Raw genomic sequence first — 26,779 nt, forward strand, 5'->3', positions numbered from 1 at the left:
TAACATGTGTTGAAATCCAATGGACTGAAGACTGAAGTAGTGGTGCATAAGTCCAAATCCAGATGAATAATTAATGGGTCCCCCACACCCATGGTTTTGGGAATTTATTTCAACCTGGATTTCTCCAAACCACTGGCTCTAAATTATTGTCTAATTCTACCTCTCACTCACTAAATAAATGGAAATAACCCCACTTTTATGGATCTTTGTGTCTCCCATAATATTGTGAATTTAAATTAAAATTTTAATCCAACTATACGTATGTTTTGATTTGTATATATATTTAAAATAATTAAAATTTTTGTTTCTTACAAGTACTAATATTTTTTTTATGAATTATATTAGAAATTTTTTTCTGATAGATTTGCGGGTTTCCCTCCTATTTTTCCATTATCGAAAAAAAAAACAATGGATAAGATTGAAGTAAATCTTAGATTTTGATTTTTACTAATATTTTTTTAGGTATTAATTATTTATATTCTTAGATCTTAGATACTCTCACATGACACGACCTTTTAATATTATTATTTAATATATGTTCTTATATGCGGAAAAAGTGTACTTGGAATTGCTATTCATTACAATAGAAAAGTTGAGAGAAAACCGACCACTAATATGCATTGTTTCTCTTAGGAAGAGTTTTCCTAATTTTTAAATGATCGACGCATTTAATTAAATTAAATCGATCACATAATAAATAAAATATATTTATTAAATAATTAATCATTTTTTTAAACTGTATACTAAATACCCAATAAATATAATATATTTACTTTATATTTAATTGAGACATAACAAAAACAGAGGATGGAACTAGAATTTGGGATACCACTAGTACTAGTTACCTAGAAAACTGAAGCAGGAATAAAGAAAAATGAGAAGGTGAGTAGTGAGGGTGATGAGAAATGGGAATCTATGTGGGAATGAGGCGACCGACCACAGCACAAAGAAAAAACAAGAGACACTGGAGGGATGGGACGTTGGAATGGAAGTGAAAACCATCAAACCCAACAGCACCTGCAATTCCAGGCCTCTATAAATACCAATTATTCACTCAATTCATTCATAACAACAACGTCTTCATATACATACATACATACATACTAGTGTTTCAAATTCAGACAACAGAAGCAAGTAAAGATGGGCAGAAGAAATGTAGGTGAATCCCCTCTGGAGAGGTCTACTTTGGTTTCTCTCGACCAAAAGCTCGCCCTCGCCAAACGTTGTTCTCATGGTATCTCTGTCTATCTATCTGCCACTTGTTTTTGCTTCATATCACTCCCGCAGTGCTTAAAATTGGGTGGTTTTGATTGCAGAGGGTGTTGTGGCAGGAGCTAAGGCAGCAGTTGTTGCCACTATTGCTACTGCAATCCCAACTGTATGTTTATTTTTTGGGTCTGAATTCTTATGGGGTTTTTGTTGTTGAAGTATTTAATTTAAAAAATAAAGATAAAATATTGCAGTTGGCAAGTGTAAGAATGGTGCCATGGGCAAAAGCGAACCTGAATCCGACAGCACAGGCTTTGATCATATCGACGGTGGCGGGAATGGCGTATTTCATAGTGGCTGATAAGACTGTCCTCGCAACCGCACGTCGCAACTCCTTCAACTCCCCAGATTTTTAGTAGTTTCAGATATTTGTTTGTTATCATATCATCTTCTTCTTTTTGAAAGGAGCGATTACTATATATGTAACCTTTTAATCCTCATCAACCATTCTGCATGCAAAATAATAATTATAAATTTACTCTATTTCTTTTTTTTGATAAATGTAAATTTCAGTACAATACAAGCAAAGACATACATACGTACATGATTGGTGTACGTAGATGCAACTATTTCAATTCAACTTTATAATTTGAAATATTAATAATATTCATAAAAATTGCTTTATTAATTTTAATAATAATATATAATTAAATGTTTCGTCAAAACTCATTCATGTATTCTATGTATTGTATAGTTTAATTTTCGCTGAATCAATAGTATAAATCAGTAGTGGTTACATTTGCATAAAATGGAAATTATTTGACGAATTAATTTAAATACAAAATTAATATTAACTACACCAGATGCTGAAGAATGATGTATTTTTATTACAAGTTTGTCTGCAAAACTAAGTGAAGAACATTAAACTATCAAAGAAGTTGCTAATTATGCGGAACAAATTCAATTTAATTCAGCCGAGACCAGGTTTACAAATCCATCATTTGTGATTTTGTTCCAGATACAATACCCGATTGAATCGATAGCCCATGGGTCAGGGCCCGATCCAATTCTCATTTATCGCCCGACAACAAATGGGTCAAATCCAAGTAGCCCGCATAATTAAATGATCCTTCAGAAATTCCCAAGGTGCTAGCCGGAAAAAGGAAGCCAAGCCAGGTCAAAGATGCGCACTGCTTCAGTTTCCGGATTCTCAACTATCATCTTCACCAACACCCCTATCAACGCTATTACCAGAAGGTTATCATTCTCTCTGTGTGTGTGTGCGCGCGCGCGCGCGCGCGCGCGCGGATGTATATCCCCAGTTTCATCTCAGTCATGTGTTCTGTATGATTTATTGACACAACGAGAGGAGTTTGGCTTAATTGCCATAGCATAATCGCGGTTTAGAACTGGAGCTTTGGAGTTGGAATGCATATATAAGGGGACTTCCTGTTTGATTCGTTTCTCTTTTAGTTCCCTTAATTATCATCTTGTGTCCTTTCATCTCCAAGTACTCTGGATTTACATGTTAGTAAATCCGATTATTAGTTTATATTCGTGGCTAAAAGGAATTTGTGGTTGTTAAACGAACAGAGTGTAGGCCATGTGCCATTAGGCATGTTCTTGGTGCTCTCAAGTTAGAGCTGGTTATGCCTGTTTTATATGAATTCCTTTGAGTGGCTTATTCCTATTTTTGTTATGCTAACTGCATGATTTATTCCTTTGGTTATTTGTTAATATAAAATCAAGGGTCTTCGGTTAGACTGTTAATGTGATTAGAATGTAGTGATGGATCTTGGTATCTCATGCAGGGAGTGTCTGCTTCGTTTTGAATGGCTAATAAGAAGGATTTCAACTTCAGCTTGGTCAGCTGAAGCCACATTGCTTATGCGTTTCATGAGTCGTTTTGGGTATGGAAGCCAGAGAAAGCATCATTTGGAGCAATTTCTTCCGCAGTTGTCATATGGCTGTAGTTTGGTGAATGCGATGTCTGTTAAAAGTTCATGTATTTTTGCACCTCGGAATATTTCTACACCAAGGGGATATGCTAGAGACACAACTAATGCATCTATTGAGCTGAAGACAGATGAAGATGTTATCAGATTCGACATTGGTGATCAGAGTGGTGAAGGAGGGTCTTTAAAGAAAGCAAAGAAAACTGTGAAAAAGGACAACATTTCAAGAAAGGCAAAGCTAAATGAACTTAGGTTTTATCGGTTGAAAGCAAAGAAGAAAATGAATTCCCCAAATCCTGAAGTTAGAATAAGATACAAGCTTGAAAAGGTTAGCAGACAGCGCTTCACGAAAGTCACCTTCACCTTCTTTGTGCTGCTGGTTTTCTCTAATGCTTAATGTTGATACTTGTTATCGTTTTCCATTTTTTCATGATTTGTAATTTGTATTTCTCTCAGGCCAAAAGAAAAGAAGCATGGCTGATTGAGAAACTGAGGAAATATGAGGTGCCTAAAGCGCCACCTGAAACCTATGATCCTGAAATATTGACTGAAGAGGAAAGGTTTTATCTAAAGCGTACTGGTGAGAAAAAGAAACATTATGTTCCAGTTGGAAGACGGGGAGTATTTGGGGGTGTTGTTCTTAATATGCATCTTCATTGGAAGAAACACGAGACTGTAAAAGTCATTTGCAAACCTTGCAAACCTGGGCAAGTGCATCAATATGCTGAGGAACTTGCTAGGCTGAGCAAAGGCATTATTATCGACATAAAGCCAAATAATACAATAATATTCTACCGGGGGAAGAATTATGTTCAACCAGATGTTATGTTACCTCCTGATACTCTATCCAAAGCAAAGGTATGAACTGGTCTTGATTGATAATGCGTCTCCCAATTTATGTGTACGGTATTCTAATTAGGATGTTCAGCTCAGATCTTGCGTATCTGGCCACAACTTTTATGATATAAATATATAAGATGAGTCGTAATATTAGTTTTAATCTAAGTTGAACATGACCCTGAATCCTCAGATCCTGAAAAAATTCTCATTGGTATGTTTCAAAAGAGCAAGAATAGTTGTAACAAAAACCATATTGAAATGACAAATCTGATGATAATTTAATGGTCCATGTGTTTATTTAAGACATTTTGTGATTGAATTTTCCTTTATATGATTCAGACATTTGTTCTAATTGCAGGCTCTGGAAAAATATCGATATGAGCAGTCCTTAGAGCATACTAGTATGTTTATTGAGAAGTTGGAGAATGAACTGGAAGAATATCATGAATATATCGTTCGGTATAAAAAAAGAGAAAATCTGACATAGAGGAGTCAAAAGGGATACTGCTGCTTATCTTCTGCATTGTGCATTTTTTGTAAGTATGTGAGCATTTGACTGATGTTATCTGTAAGTTGATTGATATTTATGCTTTACAATTATGTTTTTCTTCTTTCATACTACTTCAGGTTTGCAGTTGTTAGATTATCGTTCGCCTTATTTTGAAACAGAGCAATTTTCAGTTTTTAGTTTTTGAAACAATAATTAAAGTGAAAACATGTTTCTTTATATGTATTTCCATTGAAAATATATTGATTTGACACTACAGTTCAATCTAAAATATAATCTCATTAACTAATCCAAACACATTCTCATTTCATATGAGAACCTATACAAAATTGAAAAAGCATCTTTTTCACTGAAAATGAAAACACAAGCAAACCGGGTTTCTCTTCTACAATTGTACATGCATGGCAAACATATTAAATTGGAGAGTCAGAACGATGCTCTTTACTATAATTATGTTGGAGGAACAGGAAAACTGAGACAATAGAGTAAAATAAAAGCAAAAATGTCATCCTTGTACTTTTAATTGCTACTTTTTACTATGAGTCATATCTCACTTCACATCTTCTTAAATTCAGCAATTTCTTTGTCTTGTATTAAAGTGGACCTGAGTTCCAGTACTGTCACACTTTGCTGTTAATATGATACAAATAATGCCTTTCAAAGTCATCAATGTTGATCTCCCTAATGCTTGGTCTGTTTGCCCAGCATCTCCACATTTCCAGATTTGGAAAAGTGTATAAATATTGATCACAGGACATAAATGAAGAGTCCCTATAGTGCGAAATAGTTGTCTGGAGTGGTTTGCTTAAAGTTTTGGTGAGGACTTACTGGCAAAGTAAAATGGACAATAAAGACTATGAAGCTTCCTGTTGTAGGATGCTGCAATAAGGAGAAACACGGTTTACTTCAGTCACCAAAAGCGGCTCAATGCAATCTATGTTCGTGTTTCACCATATCAAGTGGCTCATCAACTAATCTTGTTTATAGCAGCAAGCATCTCTTGTTTTCTAGCAAACAGGTTCTGATCTAGTTATTACTTTTTCAACAGGATTCAGTGCCATGGAGTATGAAAGAGCCTCTTCTCTGTTTTGCGACCCACCATCAGCTCCAAAGTCTTGAGGCTTCTGATACTGGTACGTCGGCAAATAAAATTGGAATACATAATAATATTTTCTTTCATGCTTGAGAATTTTATACTCTGTTGGGCCATTGTATGATATCAGTTTGGATTTCATCATGTCTAGTTGTGACACCCCTTCCATAATCACATTCAATTTTCATAAAATTCATCCCGATTAGGTAACTCATCTTTCATCAATATTTATAAAAATCTCAAATGAATAAAATACTAAAACAAATTTTTGGTATGACATTATTGTATCTATGAAGCTAGAGCTCCCGACTTAAGATGACAATGCTGATCCACCTATACAGCTGACAATTGCCTTATGATCAATCTCCTGAAGAAAAAACATTGCAAATTTTATGAGTTGCCAACTCAGTAAGTAATAGCTCATTAGCCTATATATATATACACATATAGGCACGTATAAACCCAATTTCATTCCACGACCACAATCAACCAATAGTCTTTTTATAGTCACGAAGTTGCAATTTCAATAACACCAATCAATGGATACTACTTGTCACACTATTTCATGAAATCACGAAGTAATAATGCCAATAGTCAAACGAAATCAATATTAGAATCAAACACTATCCACAACATGATTTATACATCATTAAAGTTTAATTCTCCTAATTATTAATTATCTCCTTTGGGCTCCGCTTAGCCTAACTGAATCATATTCAATGGTTTTGCCAGCTCTGATTATCTGAATCAATATCATACAATCAACAACACAATGTACCCATCGTATGTGATATTCCCACACTCGCCAAGTGTGTAGCAATCCCAACACAGGACATCACTCCGAACATGGCACCCTCATACCACCCCGATCTGTAGCTAACAACACAGGATATTCTTCGCTACACTGAATACCCCGGTACCCTATATATTCATTTTTCTCATATCATATACCGCATCATCATGACAGCACATAGCTCGTCATCAATCACATCACATCATCGTAAACCATTGAATATGCCTTAGATTAGGTAAGCCATTTGTTCATATCAATAATCCATTCATGTTTTAACAACTCCATAATTCAACTCCATTCGACACAAATCTCAGTGTATCATTTGCACAATGACTACTTTATAATTTAACTCCAGTTAAGCATCAAATAGAAATATGTCAAAATTATTTACAACAACTCCATCATTCAATTTCATTCAACAACGAAATCAATCAATTAGAAGCATGTCACAATCATCTCCATAATTCAACTTTATTCACCATATATATCACACAACTATATATAAAACATATAACAACTATTTCACGAGACAACCATATAATTCAGTTAAGCACATGACAATTTCTGATCAAGTTCACAGATAAATAAGTAGATACATATATATATATATATATATATATATCAATTAACCATACTATCTCACTTTCCCCAACTATTTAAATAGTAGAGTGATGTGCACAATCCTGAACATTGTTCTCGTGTCCTATATATATATATAACAATTATGTACTTCTATATCTATATATTATATTAAGGCTCTACTATTATTCAACTTTTTACTCATCTCCAAGAACTTATTATATCAAATAAATTTCTACTCAAACCCAAAATATTATATACATCATCACACCACTTACCCATATTATGCTAATAATTGATAATTATGTGTTAGGATCTGAGGATGTTACACTAGTAATGTTTGAGCCTGGTTCCATTCTAGCAGTTGTGAGAATTACCATATAAAAGTAGTTCTATGGAATCACATTTAGGAAGAACTTGAATTCTTTTGCAGGATTTTATCTCTGCAATATAGGCTGGGCGAGGTCAAATATTTCTTCTCAGAATTTGAGAGATTGATCTTTGGACTGCCAATAATTGCGCAAAGAGGAGTTGGAAATCTTGTTCATAGTTCAATAGAATTTTCAAGGTTCCAATACTCAATCAATGCTAAGTTGAATTTTCTTATCTGTAACTGATATTGAAAGAAATCTGATCGAACTTTCATCCTGCAGAATCATCATCGGGTTTGCCCTCTTGCTGCTGATTCCCATATCGACACCCTAACATTATCTTGATTCAGGCTGATTACTTAACCAAGGTATGAGATCATAGAAAATGAGCTGATATATCAAGATCCCCTTTCTATATGCTTAACCTGGTAAACTTGTGGTGCTATTTGCTTTCTGCTTCACCTACCTGATTATTTTCCTCCGCGCAAACTTCATGAAGTGCCAGTCTTGATATTGAGTTATTTTTTTCTTTTCCATTGAAAGGGCTCAAAATTTTTGGATTATTTACAAGAAAGAAATAACAAACTGGGGGGAAAACCTTTTTTCTAGCGGGTAGATAAAATAATTCACCCTTGAACTAAGATAGGAAATGGGTCTTGAAGTGGTAATATATTAAAGTATAATGTAAAACTGAGAAGTATTCTATACCTTTAAATATTCGTAATGATTTTTGTTTTTTGTCCAAAAAGTAATTCATCAATAAATTTGCGGAAAACTTATTTCTTTTTTTAGAAAACATGTGTGATGATCCGGGGCATCAGGTAGAGCAATACAGTGTACATCATAAACAAGTACATATCATACTGTTTGATTCGAGCAAGATAGTTATTTATGTGAGTTGGGAATGGCTGCTGTGGGTGTGGACAGTTAATAGATAGGAAAGAATTATGGGATTTGGGAGTAGTAAAGTACATGTAATTCCAAGTACATTTTATTTATTATTACATACATAGATAGATGCACGCACTGATTTCCCCTTTACATTGATGCAGCAGCAGAGCAGCAGACCACCTCACTCACTCACTCCCTCCTCAATTCTCAGAAAAGCTGAGGTACAAGATATACCAAATCTCTGTCTCCTTTCGATACATCAACTAGACGCTTCCACTGTCCCTCAGATGAGATGGACCCCTCCCTCATTCTGCAATCTGCTTACGCCACGTGTCCTCCTCCTATCCCCTCTTCCCTTTCTTCAAGGGAGAAGAAATATTTGAGGGGTTTGTTTTTTTCAATGTTCCCCTACAGTAACCCATTGCTCAAGAAATTCTTGCTGATCTTTTCCTTTTACTTTTCTAGATATATATTCTGTTTTTTTGTATTATTAAAATTTGATATCACACTACTAATAACTAAATAAAATCCTATATAAATAGGAAATGTAAGCTGAAATGGGTTAAGCCGAACGCATTGTTCTGACATTATGAATGACTCTGGTTTATAATTATGATTAATTAATATTGGGCAAACAAAATTAATGCAAAAAATTTTTAGTATTTGTCATTTTAAATTAATATTTATCATAATTTTTAGTTATGGTACGACAAACTTTTTGGCATCACTTGCAAAATGGCTAATGTCGGACATGTGCTATATTTTTTTTTCATTATTTTTTAATCATGATAATTAATCATAACAAAATATTATACTTTTTCAAGTGTTTTCAATTATTCAATGAGACATGCTTTGATTTAGAAATGCGTAAGGCCAAACGATATATGTAATTTTCTGAAAACAGACAAAATTGGCTCCTAAAACGAACTTGTTTGGATGTATTAATTTAAATGCAAAGTAAAAGTGATGTTGGGGTGAGTTTGAGCAAGATTTTTTCTGATTGGTACAGAAATGTGTGAAAAGTGGAGTCTTGTTGATGCATTTTCTCTCGTATATAGATCTTTGGTGTGAGCATCATTTTGCAAAATAAAAATTCGGACAATCTTAAATAACAGCAAAGACTCAAACTCAATGGGAAAAGGGAAGTTGGAATATGATGATGAGGATGAGATTTGTGTTGTTGCAATGAGTTATGACAGGACAAGAGGAGGAGGATACAGAAAGCGAGGGGGGGGGGGGGGGGTCCGAACCCGGTTGCTTTCTGACACCCATCACCACCACCACCAAATAATGCCCATTGGGTAAAAAGAGCACCAACTTCTGAATGAATCTCAACATTCAAAATCAAATTTGGACACACACAGAGAGAGTAAAATTGAGGCCTGTAATAATAATAATAATAATAATAATAATAGGTAGTGTGAACTGTGAAGCAAAGCAAAGGAAGGGTATGAAGGGTGTAGGTGGATTGATGTGGTCAAATGATGCTTTGCTTATGCTTATTAGTCATGTATGTATGGTATGAATAATTACTGTCAATCCACATCTTATTAACTGTTAAATAAACATGTCATTATCCATGTGGATGAAACCATATCATTTTTTAATGAACAAATTCAGACTCTAAATTCACGTTTTCCCAACTCTCTCACTCATCACATATACGATAAAAAGATAATTCAAAATCTTTCTAATAATTTAAAGGGTAAACTGTTTATTAAAAGAATTATTACACTCTTCACTCATAATATTTGGTGTAATTACATGTATATCTTCTAATGCTTTGAAAAATTACATCCAACACTCCTAAAATTTGCTTTCGTCTAACAAATAAGTATTTATATTAGTCAAAACTCATTAAATTTTTTTATATTAATAAAAAAAATTGAATATATCCCCAGTTGATTTATTGTAGATTGAATAAATCATTTTATGATCAAATTACTCTCGTACGTCTTCGCATATTAATGCATGTGAGGAGTTATATTTTTATCGTTATAAGGGTAGTTTGTTCAGGAAAAAATTGACCTACAATAAGTCAATAATAATTCATTCGAGGACAAGCGTCATTTTTTATTCAATTTTTTTTGTTAATATCAGTAAATTTAATAGTTTTTTATTAACGAATGAACCCATTTGTGAGGCAAAAGCAAATTTAAAAAATATTATATATAATTTTTCAAACTATACCGAATTTATGTATAATTATACTAAACTTATTAAACTATTATAATTTGTTTTGTAAGATAGCGAAACAAATAAAGTTGATAAATATGAGATTATGAGTTTGGGCATTTAGGGTTGAGATGAAGAAGAGTGTATGGGAATTGAAGCAGGAGGGAGGGAGAAATAGGAATAATTTCCTGATACATGTTGTCCTGTAAGAAAAAACCTGTAAAGATGACCTGTTCAGTTTCCATGTATATATAGGCAGCAAATACATATACCCTACCACCTAGATCCTATCACCGCTTCGCCTAAACAAGCCAACAACCCCACATACCCCCCACCCCCACCCCCCACCGCACTCTGTTTCTTTCTTTCTTCTTCTTCATCTTCCTGCCATAATTTTCTTCTCTCTTTGTTGTTAGAAAAAGAATAAATAAATCGGATGATGATGAGTGATAGAGAGAGTCCCAAAAAGCCAACTTTGAATAACAAGAAAAAGAAGAAGAAGAGAGGTGGTGCTAAGAGGAAAATGACCCTTGAGCAGACAGTGGCTTACAAAGCAGTCAATGAATGGGTTTCCTTGGACCAGTCAAATAGTGCTTGTGTTGATGCGTTTCTTGATGATGATGATTTTGGGGTTCAGTGCTACAGACCAAAGGAAAAGCTTGTCTTTGAGTTTCATTGTCACACAACATGCAGTGATGGATTCTTGTCCCCTACCAAGCTTGTTGAGAGAGCACATCAAAAAGGGGTGAGCTTTCGTGTTTTTTGTTTTGGGTTTTAACTGCTTTATTTTGCTATCAATAGAGATGGTTGGTGGTCTGTGTGTGTTGCATGGTGCTGCTTATCTTTTTCATCTGTGATTGTTTTAATCGTAAATGAATGATCTTTGTGGGAAGGTTTGATGATTTCAATACTGTAACATTCTTCTTTTCTTTCTTTGTTCTTCTTTTTTGAATTTATGTTGGACTTTTGGCTGTGTTCAGATGGCAGAGTTGTTGTTGCCTCTTTGGATGAGTAATGTAATAGATAGGCCTTGTAATTATATTTGATAATTTATGATTACTTTTGCTAAATTTAGTTTTTGAATACTGCAACACACTATTGATTGCTCAAGGGAAAAAAGTTACATTTTCTCGGAAGTTATAATGCTTAAGGGTTACCAGAAAGTGCCTGTTCTAGTTCATTTTCAAGAGCACGATTTGTGCATTTATCATAATATGTTGCCTTTTTATTCAAGAAAACATTTACTCTGAAAGTGGTTTCAGCTCCCGAAGTTTTGAAGTCGGTCGAGCGGGAAAGTAAATGGAACTCGGCAGTGTAATGGATAATATTTTCAGAAAGGTATTTGAAGTTTGCTGTCTTCACATGGGAGACAAATAACAGTGGCTTGTCTATGTGTATTTCAATTGCCGACGTGTGTAGAACAGGATTATATGGTAAGAACAGTAAAAGTGTACTATATGAACTGGACAGGTTTTTTCGAACTTGTGAGAGAGTTCATCTATTCGTCACCCTTTACCAAGTAACATATTCTAGTTCCACAATTTTAGGTGAAGTTGAAAATTTCACCCATTTATTCCCTCTTATTCATCATCTCGTCTTCGGTTAACACCTGCCTAAGCTGCATTGACAAGTTTGCGCTGTACAAGTTTCCTTGGCCCTGCAGCTCTCTTATTTCAGCTGATTTTGTCTGAAATTTTTGAGTTCATTCTACTGATGCTCAACATTTCTGCTTTATGGATAACTTGCAAGTTAGTGATGAATAGAATCTTGAGACGTAATTACTGATCTATGTTTACCGAAGGATTTACTGGCTGTTTGCAAGTGGAATATCAGGGATGCAAGAAAATGTGAAAATATAATAGGGGTGATTATTTATTTACTTGGGTTTGAGGAACAATACCAGAGTTCTGTCTGAAATCCACACTACAATGGTCCATTATATGTGTTCAGCATGTCAGTCGGAAATTAATTATGGCCTCCTACAGCTTTTTGTAGATAAGGCCGAGAAAGCATTTTAGAGTAAAATTAGAATGTTCTAGAGCAGTTGGGACATCGTCGAGGTCCAAGACATTCATATAATAGACGAACAAAGATAGTTCAACTAATTCAGATTATTCTATGGCTGATTTTATGTACTTGGTGTAAGCTGACACAATTGAGAAATTTCTTTATAGATTTTCCTTATCCACATTGTGCCTACAGTTCCCACAATGCCAGAGTTGGATAGGGAGGTGTCCTGCTCTTAAATCTTTTTCTCTCTGTGTGTTTTCTGCCTCAGCTATGAGCTAATGCATTTGTGTGTAGCAAGAGCAAGGTAATTTTTGAGTCTTCCACAGTCTGAGTAAAGTTTTAATATGCACTTGCGGCACGTTAACTTCTCAGGTCCACTGCATCAATTCCCTGGTTTGCTCTTCACATATGCAAATATTTGTTGATAAGCATGTCCAAGGCAATAAATAAGCTTGTAGCATTATATTTTAGTAAATCGTCCTTGCTCAGGTAAATAATCACTTGCACCCTTCCCCCAAAAGAAAGAATATAAAATTACATAAACAGACTTTTATTGTTCAAAAAATTGTTTCAACGTATTATTGATGTGAAAATGCCATCCTTCAGTCTGACTTGATAGTAACTTGAACTCCAGTAACACTGGACCATTTGGTTGCTTTTCTGTACCATGGGACGACAGCTGATTAATTTGTCTTCCCCTTGTTTGTAATCTGGTTTAAAGAAATTAGCTCCCCCAATTCATTTGTTTTCTCTCGTATAGTATCAAGCTTGTTTAATCATCCTGCACCTTTCGAGGAATCTGGAAAACAAATGAAAGTGACGACTCCTTGACTTAGTCTTGTAGTCCAAGTGAAAATAACTAATTGCGGTTATGGGATCTGTAAGGAGAATGTGGAAAGACTAGCAAAGGAATTTTTCTGAAGCTGAAATCTATCGCCTGATTTTTGTTGTTCCCAAGTAATTAGCCAAGTATCGTTTCTGTTTTATGTGTAATCAATTTTGCATATGTGATTATCCATCACCTAGTGGCAAGCTGGTGATATCTTTCAAACCTCCTGCTAGCAGTTTGTTTATATATTATGTGTTGAGAATCAATTCATGATTCTCAACATTGTGTGTCAAAAAGATCTTCCCTGTTGTTTCTTTTTGGAGATCAGTCTTTCTGTTCCATGTGAAGTTCTGAATTTAAAAAGTTTGGTTTAGGTAATGGTGCTTCTGGAATCTTAAAATAAAATCAGAACTATGATGCTGATTTCTTTCCTTATGAGCTATTCTTTTTGGGTAAATTAGAAAGGGATTGATTGTTTAAGGGTATGTCCAGAACAGGTGAAAGTCCTGGCTTTGACGGATCATGATACAATGTCTGGCGTCCCTGAAGCCATGGAAGCAGCTCGCAGATTTGGCATGAAAATCATTCCTGGTGTTGAAATCAGTACAATCTTCTACTCAAGGTTAGCATTTCCATCGGGTCAAGTTCTTTTTGCTTGACATGATAACTGAACATTTGCTAATTGGTTTGGTTTTCTTTTCTCCACAAGTAAATGGGATATCTTAAACCCTTGGGATTGTCTTGTGAATTCACTTATAATGTTATGCTTTGTGGTTTCTTTTGCACTTTTAGCCTCTGTGATTGCTTGATCTTTCCATGTACATAAGTATGACACTAAAACAGGATTCTGTAATTTTTTAATCCTATCTGTAAATCTATTCTTGATGTTTGTTAAATGACTGGCAGAGGGGACTCAGGGCCAGAAGAACCCGTTCACATCCTTGCCTATTACAGCAGTTGTGGGCCTACAAAATCTGGGGCATTGGAGAAGTTTCTAGGGGATATTCGGGATGGGCGATTCCTACGTGCAAAGAACATTGTCTCAAAATTGAACAAACTTAAGCTGCCCGTAAAATGGGAGAACGTAACAAAGATCGCAGGAAAAGGCGTTGCTCCTGGAAGGCTTCATATTGCTCGTGCTATGCTCGAAGCAGGACATGTTGAAAATCTGAAACAAGCTTTTGCTCGATATCTTTATGATGGTGGACCTGCTTATTCCACGTAATATTTTTTCTGGCAATTAGGTTTTCGACAGTGGGCATCTGTGTGTTTCTGAGAGCAATGGGTAAATATTTGTTTGGCTCTCAATTGTTTCAGGGGAAGTGAGCCTGTTGCAGAGGAGACAGTGAAATTAATACATGAAACAGGGGGTGTTGCAGTATTGGCGCACCCATGGGCACTGAAAAATCCTGCTGCTATAATCAGAAGACTGAAGGACGCAGGCCTGCATGGTGTAGAGGCTTATAGAAGTGATGGCAAATTGTCAGGTTGGTAATTCTTCTCTTTTTTACTTTTGAAAGTCAGCTTCTATTTTCAAGCAAACTGTTTTACTTTCCTTTATTTAACTTTATGCTTATGAACCAGAAGGCAGACGTTTGAATAGAACGCATGTAGCTTTCCTCAGGCTGGAATGTGTTAGCTCAGTCCTACCAAGTAGGCTAGTCAGAGCATCAGAAAAATAGAAAAGTGTCCACAAGTCAGTAGTTGTGACTTTGATGCTAACCAATTGTCAGTTTTGAGGGAAATCGCTGTACATTAAGTAAATGCCATACCAAGTAAAAATGACAGAAGACCTCTAGCAATAATTGACTGGGCTGCATCTATTTGGATAGTATTTAAGCCTGAACATACTACCGGCAAGAAGAAAGAAAACATGGTCTAATGGTTCTCGGAAATTTTTTGAAATGTCTCTGGATAGTATTTCAACCTAAAGAATCTGAGTTTCGTGGAGTAATTTTTGTGTCCTTGTCAATGAGCTCTTGCGCTAGCTTTCTTTTGATAATTTGATCGAACACTTGTCTGGATGCAACTGCAGCATACTGTGATTTAGCTGATGCACACGATCTTCTGAAGCTTGGAGGATCCGATTATCATGGAAGAGGGGGGCAACAAGAATCGGATGTGGGAAGTACTAGTGTTCCTGTTTTAAATGTGCATGAATTCCTTAAGGTGGCTCGACCAATCTGGTGCAATGCCATCCTGGACATCCTCAAAAACTACATCAAAGATCCTTCCGATTCAAATCTGCAACATATTATCAAATTTGGAAAGACCAAGGTCTCCAAAACTAATTCACCTTTCGGCAGCCCCAGTGAGTTGATCAATCAGTGTTTGTCGTCATGGCTGTCAAAAGAAGAAAGAGATAATGCGGAGTTCGAGACGATCAAGTTGGAGCTCACCCGGATATCAGCTGCCCAGGCAGAGTTGGCAGTAAGTAATTAATTTCTCATTGGGTACTTTTGTTCTTTCTCCTCCCACACATCAAAGGTGACAAGATTAGTTTTTGTCTATACATTTTGGAGGCTATTGACCAAAGAGAGTTTTCAGAGGACATAGGTTTCTTTTTCTTTGATTATTATTATCATTCATGCATTCGTTTTAAAACAACTTGTAATTATAGTTTTGAACTTCGCTGAATAGTGTTTCTCTTCAAACTAGAAGTGAATCAACTGTGGAGGCAGAAATTCTCTTGTTATAGTGTTTCTTATAAAACCACAGATCCTCGTTTCATTAGTTGGAATTTTTACACCAGTTCTAAGAGTATGCAGTCAGATTGTGTCCTTACAAGCATCTCTGTATCAAAAAGCTTCTAAGATTTATCAAGGTTTCCATATTACTTTCACACTTTCACCAGTTAGACACTTGAAAACTGAAGTTAACACAAGCTAGGTTAAAAACAAATTCACATACTACAGTATAAACAATGTGAGGACACAATGGGAAAATTGTTGCAAAAGACCACGAATTTGAAGATCAATATGGAGTTGACATGTTGCAGCATCATCAATCAAACTCTTACGTGAGAATTGAAGCCTCATTCTGAGCTTGTTGGACTACAGAATTTCCTGCTGGCTATGTGCCTTCTAAACTGAGAGCTCAAGGTGACAGCACAGAATACCAGTGGAAATGGCCTTCAGCTGCTGTTTTTCTTCTTTTTCTGTGTTCCATTATAAGTTAGTGTTCTCATCTGAGTTTCCCGATTTCGCTTTTCTTCCGTATTGCCTTCTGACCATGGTAAATGAAGGAATCTACAATTCCAGCAACTGTGAATATGCCTGGCCAAGAGAATTAAAACAGGAGTTACGGCAAAAGCGTCCTAATTATCGTATTGGTGACTGTAGAAAATTTGTATCTCTCCACTTCTCACTGAAAGATGCGCAAATTTTCACTTTATATTGTATACTGTATCAATTCCAAGGAAGAGTTTGAGGAAGTAAAATGGAAAATACACACAACTCAATGGAACAGTTTCTTTTGGGGGCTGGGTGTGAGTGGGGAGTGGAAACATATTTTAACTCGACTCTTCATTGTATAATGCACTTAGGATCTCCCTCATCTACCTACCATATAGCATTTCAGTTCCCGACAAAGAAAGATATTCAGATACAGCAAAAGCATCCTAATTATCGTATTGGTGAGTGTAGATAATTTGTATCTCTCCACTTCTCACTGAAAGATGCGCAAATTTTCACTTTATATCGTATACTGTATCAAATCCAAGGAAGAGTTTGAGGAAGTAAAATGGAAAATACACACAACTCAATGGGACAGTTTCTTTTGGAGGCTGGGTGTGAGTGGGGAGTGGAAACATATTTTAACTCGACTCTTCATTGTATAATCCACTTAGGACCTATGATATATATTAAACTTTGATTCCCACTTATTCTTCCTCTCAAGCACACACACAAAAACACATCCAATACAGAAAAGGGGACAAACAATTTTGCAGACCAGTCTAACCAGCCAATTCCGGTTTACGAAGACAAAGTACTTCAAACTTGCATGTAATAAGAATTGGAGGATGCAGATGGAAAAAAAATATCAGATTTACCTCCCACTATGGCACAGATATGTGTCAGGAAGTGTAGGAATGGCGTATGAGCCTCTGCGAAAGTCACCTGTAACAAGCAAACAAATTTACATCAATCTACATCAGTAACTCAAGCTAATCCTTAAGAACCAGAAAATGCTGATATTCTTGCAAGACTTGGATACTTCTATAGTATCCATGCCACATCATGTTCACTTGTGTATTAATTTTTGCATCAAACTTATGCAACCCAATAACTAAATCCAACAAAGTGCCTTGACATAAGATAAATATGCAGAATTTCATGTTAAGCTCTTTGTTCAAGAGTTTTACTTGGATGTCTATTTGATATCTGCCACTAAAGACACACTACTAACCTTTATAGGAGAAAGGTCATAAAAGAAGAAAACTCCAGGAGGGGATCTGAAATCCACTTCAGAACTCTTATAATGCTCAGTAACTGAGAACTGCAAAAGCAGTAATGTCTTATAACAAGAAAAGACAAACTGATCCGGGTGAGATTTTCCACTTTTAAAGCCGTAAGTACCTGATTTGACTCAATGGTATGGCCTCTAATATTGGTGTATATGGTTGGAACCACCTGCAAAATTCAGGAACACCTCAGACACTTCTGCTTCTTAAACTTTCAGAATGCAGCCATATTGCTTTCAAATTAGCAGGCCATATAATTGCAGCCACAATTGTTCTTGCAATAGCTAAAGTAAAACCACAACCATATTCATCATTTTCGCTCCATCAGATTCCTTTTAGAAATGAAATGTGGAGGAGTTGCCTATCATAGTGGTTGATCCTAGGCACACATGGTTCATATAATAATTTTGGAGCCTGTCCCCAGCCAGAGCCTGCACTTTATAGGGCACAGGCCAAAGTTTTACTCTCTATCTAAACCCTACATTGACTTGAACCATGCTTTAACGAGGACAAGAAAAAGGTTGAGAAATAAGGATGAAGGAAAGCGAGAACTAGCTAACGATATCATCACCTTAAGCAAAAAATGACGAGAAAATAATAGGGCCACAGGTAATATATACAATTAAATGGCCTAACAAGGACTATTACAGAGTTGTTACAAATTAAATCTATTTTATTAGTCATGGGTGGATTCTAAAAAAAAGAACCATAGATGAACTTTACTACAGCGCCAAAGGAAGTTTCACCATCACTAGGAATGTGTAGTAGCCAGGTTAGTAATTAGTATCATTCAAGGAGCTATATGTTTAGATATGCTTACAAACATGAGGACAACATAGAGGGTTCATGACAGTATGTATGATGGAAGAGTGAGAATCACATGCTCGGTATTGGGGGGCGATGAGGAGTGGGGTTAACATATAGCCTGAGAAGCCTGACCTTGGTAAAATACTGATACACTCCATTTGGATTTTCTTGTACCCATTGCACCCTGAATATGAACAGAAACATGCATCAATACTCGTGAGTACAAAATAACAGAAAACAGATAACTTTCCTATTCATCAGCATCTCTCAAGGTTTTGTTTGACAGTAACTGTGAACAAGGACACATATATGTCATGAAAATAATTAAATATAAGTTACAATCTATAAAAATTGAAGCAATGACAGACTCAACAGCATCTTCCACTGACTTCCAACTTTGCCCTCAGGACGTTAATTCCAAAAATTAATTGCATTTGCTGCAGTTTTGCATCTGTGATAGATTAAAAATGTTCAGAGTCATGAATAAAGATTACCCATCCAATGGATTTACAATTCCAGGAATGGAATCTCCAAATGATAACTTGTTAATCTTGTGGCTTATCTGCACAGCCCGACAAAAACAGTGAAATTATCAGTGTAAAGAATTTATTGTCAAAGACGAACTGTATAGTAAGGATTGCATAATGGAAATGGTTGACACAGATTTTAAAATGAGAATAGTAAATCATCTGTAATGGGAAATTAGACAAGTCCTTACATTATAATTTTCTGTTTGTAAAGCCAACAAGTCAAGCAGATGCGCATTTTGATGAAAGCTTCTACCAGGGGCGAAGTGAAAATTCCCAGCCACTTTGTTAACCTCCAGAGATCCATGTATATTACATCCTTCACCAACTTCCTCTTTCACTTTTTGAACAAAACCTTCTCTTTTGCACTAAATAATTTAAATCACATTAGAAGAAAGAATCATTTAATGACAGAAGTAAGAGAAACAAATGACAGTGCACATGAAAAGGTTTTGGTCTCTTCTAGATGGTTGAACAAATGCTCAGATATGAACACGATATGCCACCATTTTCCATCAATATTTGCACAGCCATCTAGATGGATCATTTGTACTTTACACCAAGAATAATTTCTGAAACAAAACGCTGACTACAACAAACAAACATTTATTAGTCAAATACATCAAAGTTATTCCAACTATAAGCATTGGATCTTCCTCCAATATCCAAAAGTGAAGTCCATGTTCACCTTTTGCTTCTCTATAGTAATTTAAAATGCTTAATTGCATGTTGTCTGGTGTACAGAAATACAAAACCAAACTTAATTAGGCATGGTAGTTCAATAAAACATATCCTAAAGACTGCCAAGATAAAATGCTCTTTAGTATAGCTTCCTAAAGCAGATTTTCCCTTTATCAGAACTATAGAGGAGCAAAATGATTACAGAATCATTTTGAGTAAGTAACGACTGGCTGCACAACTTTATCACGGTGCTTCATGACCTAGACCCAGTAAAATCTTGACTAATTACCATAGACTGAAGTTCCAAAGCCTTCGAGTGCGGGGTATAACCCCATTTGGCAACTTCAGAACGTGACATCTAATGGATAAAGGTAACGACTATCGCATGCTGCAATGTTGAGAGACCATTGGCATCCAAATAGGTGCCAAATGATGATAAAAATAGTACTTAAGAAGTAAAGACTGTCATGAGACACCCATTGGATAAATCATTAGGATTATTAAAAAGAAAGAAATTCTTAATGAAAAGGTAAGGTGTCCTAAAAATTCCTGCAATTGAGTACAAGAAGGTGTATTAGTATCATGAGTCAAAGCATTTACTCAACTGCGACCTCCAAAAAAAACATTTTATTCATTGTATGACAAGTAGAACCATTTTATTCAATTTCAATCAAGACCTCTAAGAAGACGTGAGATTATTTTCTTGTGTTCAAGGAAGATACCTTTTGCACTAATTCTGATTGCTCAATTGAGATATAAAGAGAAAAGATTAAGATGGTATCCGACCAACCTGATCAATCAAATCTGTATTTGTCAATCCCCAACCTCTTTTTCGATATGCTTCACGGACTTCTTCACAGGAGTTACAACAGTCATCATCAGACTGCAAAGAAAAGAAAAAAGATTAGCCAGGAATCAACCTGCAAGCATCTAAGATGATTGGTGCAGCACGCGAACATAGTGATCTCAACAGCAGCAAATTCAGGAAAATGTACATACTAAAAGATGTCATTCAGAAAGGGCCAAGGGGTTAATCTCTTTTTCAAGAGTCCTACCTCTACAGTTGAATCAAACTATGCATAATCCCACAAAGTATTCTTTAAATCCAGGCTATCCAGCCAGATTCTTGAATATTTACCTTGCAACAATCTAATGCATCCTATGTTCTCAGGTACTGGGGTTCTAATAGAAAAAGTGAAGAATAAATTAAATGAAAGCCATTTTCTAAGCACTTTTCTTAATCCTCTGAAAGATAATTTTATATAATGATAAATTTGCAATCCATGCAAGCATAAATGTGCCGATTGACATAATACATCTCTTTCCATTCTAGAAAGAATGAAAATATGCTGGCGGTAGATGCAAGGGGAAAATTAGTTAAATATCATTATCGAAGCCTTTCTTCTTTTTCCTGTTCCAATTTGCGAATAGGATAGATTTTTGCAAATAATTCCTCTATGAGACAGTCCAGTAATTTATCAGGTTAATGACATTAATAAGGGAAAAGGATAAGTAGGATTCTAAACCAAAACATATGTCAATCTAGGCCAGGCAGTTGCAGCATGTTAACAAAAATAGATTCAAGAACATTAAATGGCAGATTATCCAAGTTATCTGTGTCTCGCTCACTTTAAAAATGTAATTAACCAATAGAGGTAGACACTTAAAACATATAGAAATACCGTTTCTGCACCATAACATGAACCACAGTATGTCTCATTGTGCTCAAGCCTGCCACCATGTCTCTGCAAAGGCCTCTCAATCTGAAATTAACATAATAAGAAACGACAAAATGAGGGAGTGAACGAGTGTGAGGGCACGTATATAAGAGAGAGAAAGAGAGAAGACTAGCAAACTAGACAAATATAGAAATACATAAGGGCTCTACAGACAAAATAGTTGGTGGAAGATAAAACCAATCTAACACACAGCAACGGGTATTATTATCTCTAAAATGATATTCCGGATAAACAAATGTAGCATAAGAAGTTCAGACTAGAAAGTTTCTAGATGTGCTACTGGAGCACCCATAAAGGTTTGAATGCAGCATAAGAAAAATGATCAAGATCATATATTTGGTAAGATTCAGTTCAAGCACCAATTACAGCAAAACTCCCAATTGCACCTGATGCTATCGACTATATATCAGATGATAATTTTTCATCTCAGACAAAGCACGACTGTAATATTTTTAAATGGCATGTCTACGTGAGCTTATGTCTATTGTCAGCTGAATGGACCTATAAACAGAGTGAATTCAAAGTCCTGCACAAATGATGATAACCATCACCTCAGAATCAGAGCCACAAGTAAGAAACATATAGACAAGAGACCAAATTTGATTAAACTCCTGGCTGACAAGAATCAGTGTTAATTTTGAAACATGGACTAGTCTGTCCAAACACTGACTTAGCAACCCAAAACCCTTTTGCTTCCATGGCTTTGCGGCAAATAAATTCTAGCATTACCCCTTTATCAACAATGTATTCAGATGAAATATAGCTGTATATGCAAGCTGTTAAAGAAACATTACATAGTTCCTTATTTATCATTAATTCTACCAAGAGTACAGAGGAAAATTACAAATTTACTTTATCATTTAGGAAATTCCCTGACATCAATTGAGACCTCAAAATTTCCACCAGTCTAATCTGAAGAAGCGAAATCGTAGTCCACCTGCCTCTTTCTAGAGACATGATTAGTTTCTTATGTTCATGCAGCTAAGTCTAGTGCATGTGACAACAAACAACCAGCAAGGTGTTGCACATGGTAATGACTACAGCAGTCAGCATTGGCACAACAAGACATATTATTAGGTAATTTAATTGTGCATATTCGGTGCCACATGAATCTTGTCCACAAATGATGATATCACAGTTCATCAGCAGTCCACGTAAGCAGCAATACCATCTTTTGCCATTCAAAGAAAGAAGACATAACGACTGAATCTTACTTTTTACAACCTTATACATGTAACAAGGTTAAAAAAGAAACTTGCCAAAATAGCTCAGCATTCTAAATGAAGCCACACGAAAAGGTGGAGTGCAGCACTAATGGTCCGATATCATTCATTGTCTTGTTCATTTAGTAATACAATATTTAATATTCTTCTTTCTCTTGACAGAAATATAGCAGAAGTCACTCATGGTAGTCTAAGATGAGAAAAAGGAGACATGATAGCTCATATACAAATGCAACACAAGTTATCGTTCCACTTACCTTGGGTGCACCAATTCCTTCTTGTCTCACTTCTATCACGTTACCATGAGAATCAATTCGTTTCTTGAATATATCGTGCTTCTGCAAGTTAATGAAGCATACGCAACGAATGCATCAGAAAATCATACAAGCTCAGAATGACTGTTTGAGATCAAACAGCAAAAGCAAGAGTAACACAATAAATAACATTTTCAAACAATCAAAACAAACTGCAGAAGTCGAAATGCATCACATACTATGTCCAGATGCCGCTCTCCACTTATATCCATGGTATCAAGACTCAGCAGCGTACATGGAATGGCAGGAAAGGTCACATCAAACTGCATTCAAATTCAGATGCACAGGAGTATATCTTTAGATTTTATTGAACAAACTGAAACCAAAAATGAGTATTACTGCCGATGATCAAGCTTCAATCAAAATGAAAAGTGAATACGAACTACCACACACATATAATGTTCTGAATTTCATTAACTGGGTAATGATAAAGAACCACACCCTAGTCAATCTGGGTAGACTAAACTACTTGCACCACAAAATTCACCTTCCACAAGATAGGAGCTATGAGCACTATATCATAAATTGAGTTTGAGAAACGATTCTAAAGTATTTTTAAGAAGACAGTTATCTCACATTGATACGTAATTTTCCTCCCCTTGACGTGTCCACCACAAGCTTTGTATCTGTAACTGTGTGGAGGTATAATCCTGCAAATGAAGAGACCCATGAATATGATATCCAATTTAAAGTAGAACAAAAGTGAAACTTCAAATATAACAGATTCAGGATATTGTTTTCGGCATATATCAGACATGTCTCTTAAATTATTGTATGATATTACCACTCAGAAATATATTGGAGTTTTCTTAGCCTTAAGGAAGAGCAAACACATTTTTCGTAAGACCACGTGAGAAGAACACTTCAATGGAGTTCTTTTTTATTTAAGATACAAAACTTCCACTGATGCCATACAAGATTCAAAACAAAGATCAATATACTCTGAGGAACAAGAGTAAGATTAACCAAGACAAATTCATCTTGAGATATAGCTTCAAGAAATTATTTTGAAGACTATTATTTTCCAGACCAAAATACTTGAAGAAACTTGCCAAGACCTCATCTCTACTCTGAAAAATTTCAGCAATTTAAGTGTGAGAGAAAGTAAGCACTATAAAAATGAATTGGGTGTGAAGCATTATTGTTTGCTTGGTTTTCTATGTAGAAGATTTCATCAAATCAATCATCACAATACACTGGATACCAAGTCTAGTATATTCCTAATGAGTAATGACTTATTTTCTTGTCCTATCACATTGCACTGTAGCTAGACGAAAAAAATGGCTGGTCAGCATCGTTTAGTCCAATTCAGCTTTTCAACATCTTAATTTGCAAGGCAAACAGGTCATTACATGTCTTTATATTTCTTGTTTCCTTCTCAACTATTTCCGTGATACTAGTATAAGAGTACATATTTCTTGGCCCTTTAACTTATATACCGATCTAATTAGTTTTAATACCCGCACACAACCAGAGACCTTAAATACCGTGAATTTTCCTGACTCCTTGCTTAATTTCGATTTACATTTACCTTCCTAAAATAGTAGCTCCACAAGAAGACCTCAAGATATGCCATAAAATGTCCTTATGTGGTATCATACTGGAGAATTCTGTCAATTTATAAATGTTAATTGCAAGAACAAATAATAGATTTTAGCGCCTTCATATACAAAACTAAGGAAACACCACTAGAATAAGCTCGAATCTGTAAAAAGCCAAAAGTAGATGTATTAATCACGTTGGAAATCATGTACAAAATAATCTTGATGAAGCCACAGAATTCCTACTTCACAGATATCAGTCCAAGAACTAATTCCAAAACTCCTATTCAGAAGATTGATATAACGCCACCCAGATCTACATATACAAATTTCACATCTCCCCTTCCTCTCAAAGTCCCACCAATACATCACTTAGTAGTTCTTCCCTACTTCACCATTACCACTGTCAGCATTCACAGAGAAATATTTCAAAATTTAAAGCAGTAGCCCCACAAAATAAGAGACAGTATCGAAATTAACATTAGATACCACCCAACCAGAGACACACAAACGTCCCAGCATTTTCAAGAACCTGGAAGAGAACTAAGAAATAGCAGCACAAATATACAGCAAATTAGATAACAGTAGTATAAAGTTGAAGAATACATACTGAACTCAGAGAGGAAAAGCAAAGCAATGACGATAGAAGAAACAAGCGTGATAACGCCACCGGAGGCCGTACGGCTGGAGAAATCCTCGTTGATTTTCGGGTAGGCATCCAAATTCCGCAGCTTATTGTACACCTTCTCCATGAATACTACATACAAAACCTAGTATTTCTCTACGTATATCCACCCCAGACCAAGAATTCCTAATTTGTTTTTCTTGATTTATATTTTCCTTCGGACAACGTGAATTCTTGACGGCTCGAAAGGCCAAGGACGGCAACGGAGAAAGAAAAAGAGGGTTCGAGTTTTGACCCTGGCGAACGTTCGTTTCTTTACGTACCTCTTTTGTCCGCGTGTGGTGTGGTTGGGTGGGAAGGGGGGGGATCTGAAGGAACAAGGAAAGAGACAACCTTCGGGTTATACAAAGGAACAGTAAAAGGTTTGAAGTTTGGTACAACTTCTTTGTATTTCCTTATATTTTTTAATATCAAATTATCAAGGATTTGGGAAATGATACCGATACGAAATACATTTATATACGCTATCTATCAATTCAAAATCATACGAATGTAAGTATACCCATGTATATACGTTTCTTTTATGTATGCAATTTGGTAAATGAGTCAGATGGTATTTCGCTTAACTATTACAAAATAGTTAATAACCTTTTTTTAGAAAAAGAGATCACAAGCTGAAAAAAAAATAAAATCAGAAGCTTAACTTTAAAAAAATAAGTGGTTCATGACTTATTTGTTGGAACTCTAATAAGTTCCTTTAAATTAATTACAACAATGTATAAGATTTATCGTTTTAATTTATTCAAACACTTGAAGAATTTAATTTCAAAAGAAAATACAATTTTGTAGAATATATAAAGCTGTAAGAACTTTCAAATAAGTGTAGCCAAATGCTTTAAGTCCGATTAATCCGATAAAAATAAAATAATAAGATGGAAAACTGCAAGTTAATAAAGGAGAGTGTGATCCCTAACTAAACAAACAAAAAGACTTTTGATTTGTTCTAGTTTTTGGTTCTATTATGTGGGATAATTATACTTTGCAATCCCAATCTATAATTGATCTATGAAAACAACCTCTTACAGTTAGGGGGGAATCAAATAATAATATTAATATTTTGGAAAGTGTATATATAATTTTTTGAAAGATATAATTTATCTGTGTAAATAATATTGAGATGTATGGTACATAAATGTACATTATTCAAGAGGTGGATGTTCTTGTAAACAAACCATAGATAAAAAAACGTAACTATTATTATCCCTAATTATTTTGGTTTCTATTTGTATGTTGATGCAAACAAGTAGTGACATATCTATTCCCACCTTGGTAATATTTCTTCTTCTTACCCCCCCCCCCCCCCGGCGAGGAATACTCTACGATTGTTATTCAGTAATTCATTTGACAATTTATATACGATGCAAAGCTAAATTCCATTCGTCGATTTCAGCTTCATTTGATCCAGCTTCACCATTTTGCAGATACGTCGCAGGTTTGCTTTTTATCAGATAGTTCATCTTCCCAGACTTAGACAACTTCTTGTTGCTGAAAATGGACGTCTCTTTGAGGTATAGCTTAGAGATAAAACCATAGGTTCCAACTACCAT

The 26,779-nt window shown here is 35.4% G+C and overlaps 4 protein-coding genes across 36 annotated transcripts; 3 read left to right on the plus strand and 1 right to left on the minus strand.

Annotated features, from left to right (window-relative positions):
* Window positions 1-1,048: 1,048 nt before the first annotated feature.
* Window positions 1,049-1,752, plus strand: LOC105169213 (early nodulin-93). The gene is made up of 3 exons (XM_011089558.3): window positions 1,049-1,234; window positions 1,317-1,378; window positions 1,464-1,752. Exons 1-3 carry the CDS (start codon window positions 1,141-1,143, stop codon window positions 1,623-1,625), a joined length of 318 nt encoding a protein of 105 aa, XP_011087860.1. The 5' UTR covers window positions 1,049-1,140; the 3' UTR covers window positions 1,626-1,752.
* Window positions 1,753-1,894: 142 nt separating this feature from the next.
* LOC105169214 (RNA-binding CRS1 / YhbY (CRM) domain protein) lies at window positions 1,895-8,811 on the plus strand. Of its 32 annotated transcripts, none has more exons than XM_088883666.1 (11): window positions 1,895-2,466; window positions 3,021-3,492; window positions 3,621-4,022; window positions 4,363-4,540; window positions 5,218-5,471; window positions 5,561-5,645; window positions 5,902-6,013; window positions 6,338-6,521; window positions 7,411-7,545; window positions 7,631-7,716; window positions 8,401-8,811. In XM_088883666.1, exons 1-4 carry the CDS (start codon window positions 2,393-2,395, stop codon window positions 4,489-4,491), a joined length of 1,077 nt encoding a protein of 358 aa, XP_088739792.1. In that variant the 5' UTR covers window positions 1,895-2,392; the 3' UTR covers window positions 4,492-4,540; window positions 5,218-5,471; window positions 5,561-5,645; window positions 5,902-6,013; window positions 6,338-6,521; window positions 7,411-7,545; window positions 7,631-7,716; window positions 8,401-8,811. The 32 variants fall into 32 exon arrangements, with proteins under 32 accessions (XP_088739792.1, XP_088739790.1, XP_088739791.1 ...); XM_088883664.1 differs by having other exon boundaries at window positions 5,218-5,450; XM_088883665.1 differs by lacking the exon at window positions 5,902-6,013.
* A 1,722-nt stretch (window positions 8,812-10,533) lies between these two features.
* On the plus strand, window positions 10,534-15,986 carry LOC105169217 (Polymerase/histidinol phosphatase-like protein). 2 transcript variants are annotated; one of them, XM_011089573.3, is made up of 5 exons: window positions 10,534-11,159; window positions 13,751-13,875; window positions 14,160-14,474; window positions 14,571-14,740; window positions 15,289-15,986. In XM_011089573.3, exons 1-5 carry the CDS (start codon window positions 10,851-10,853, stop codon window positions 15,693-15,695), a joined length of 1,326 nt encoding a protein of 441 aa, XP_011087875.1. In that variant the 5' UTR covers window positions 10,534-10,850; the 3' UTR covers window positions 15,696-15,986. The 2 variants fall into 2 exon arrangements, with proteins under 2 accessions (XP_011087875.1, XP_088739771.1); XM_088883645.1 differs by having other exon boundaries at window positions 11,018-11,159; window positions 13,746-13,875.
* A 61-nt stretch (window positions 15,987-16,047) lies between these two features.
* On the minus strand, window positions 16,048-25,588 carry LOC105169218 (uncharacterized). Its single transcript, XM_011089574.3, has 13 exons — window positions 25,158-25,588; window positions 23,583-23,656; window positions 23,186-23,269; window positions 22,950-23,030; window positions 21,413-21,493; window positions 20,521-20,613; window positions 19,241-19,417; window positions 19,017-19,084; window positions 18,655-18,706; window positions 17,831-17,884; window positions 17,661-17,750; window positions 17,305-17,371; window positions 16,048-16,528 (listed from the first exon to the last, which is right to left on the minus strand). Exons 1-13 carry the CDS (start codon window positions 25,297-25,299, stop codon window positions 16,437-16,439), a joined length of 1,155 nt encoding a protein of 384 aa, XP_011087876.1. The 5' UTR covers window positions 25,300-25,588; the 3' UTR covers window positions 16,048-16,436.
* Window positions 25,589-26,779: the final 1,191 nt, after the last annotated feature.

Source organism: Sesamum indicum, linkage group LG8 (assembly GCF_026168435.1).
Source record: "Sesamum indicum cultivar Baizhima isolate 11 linkage group LG8, ASM2616843v1, whole genome shotgun sequence".
NCBI classification, from domain to species: Eukaryota; Viridiplantae; Streptophyta; class Magnoliopsida; order Lamiales; family Pedaliaceae; genus Sesamum; species Sesamum indicum.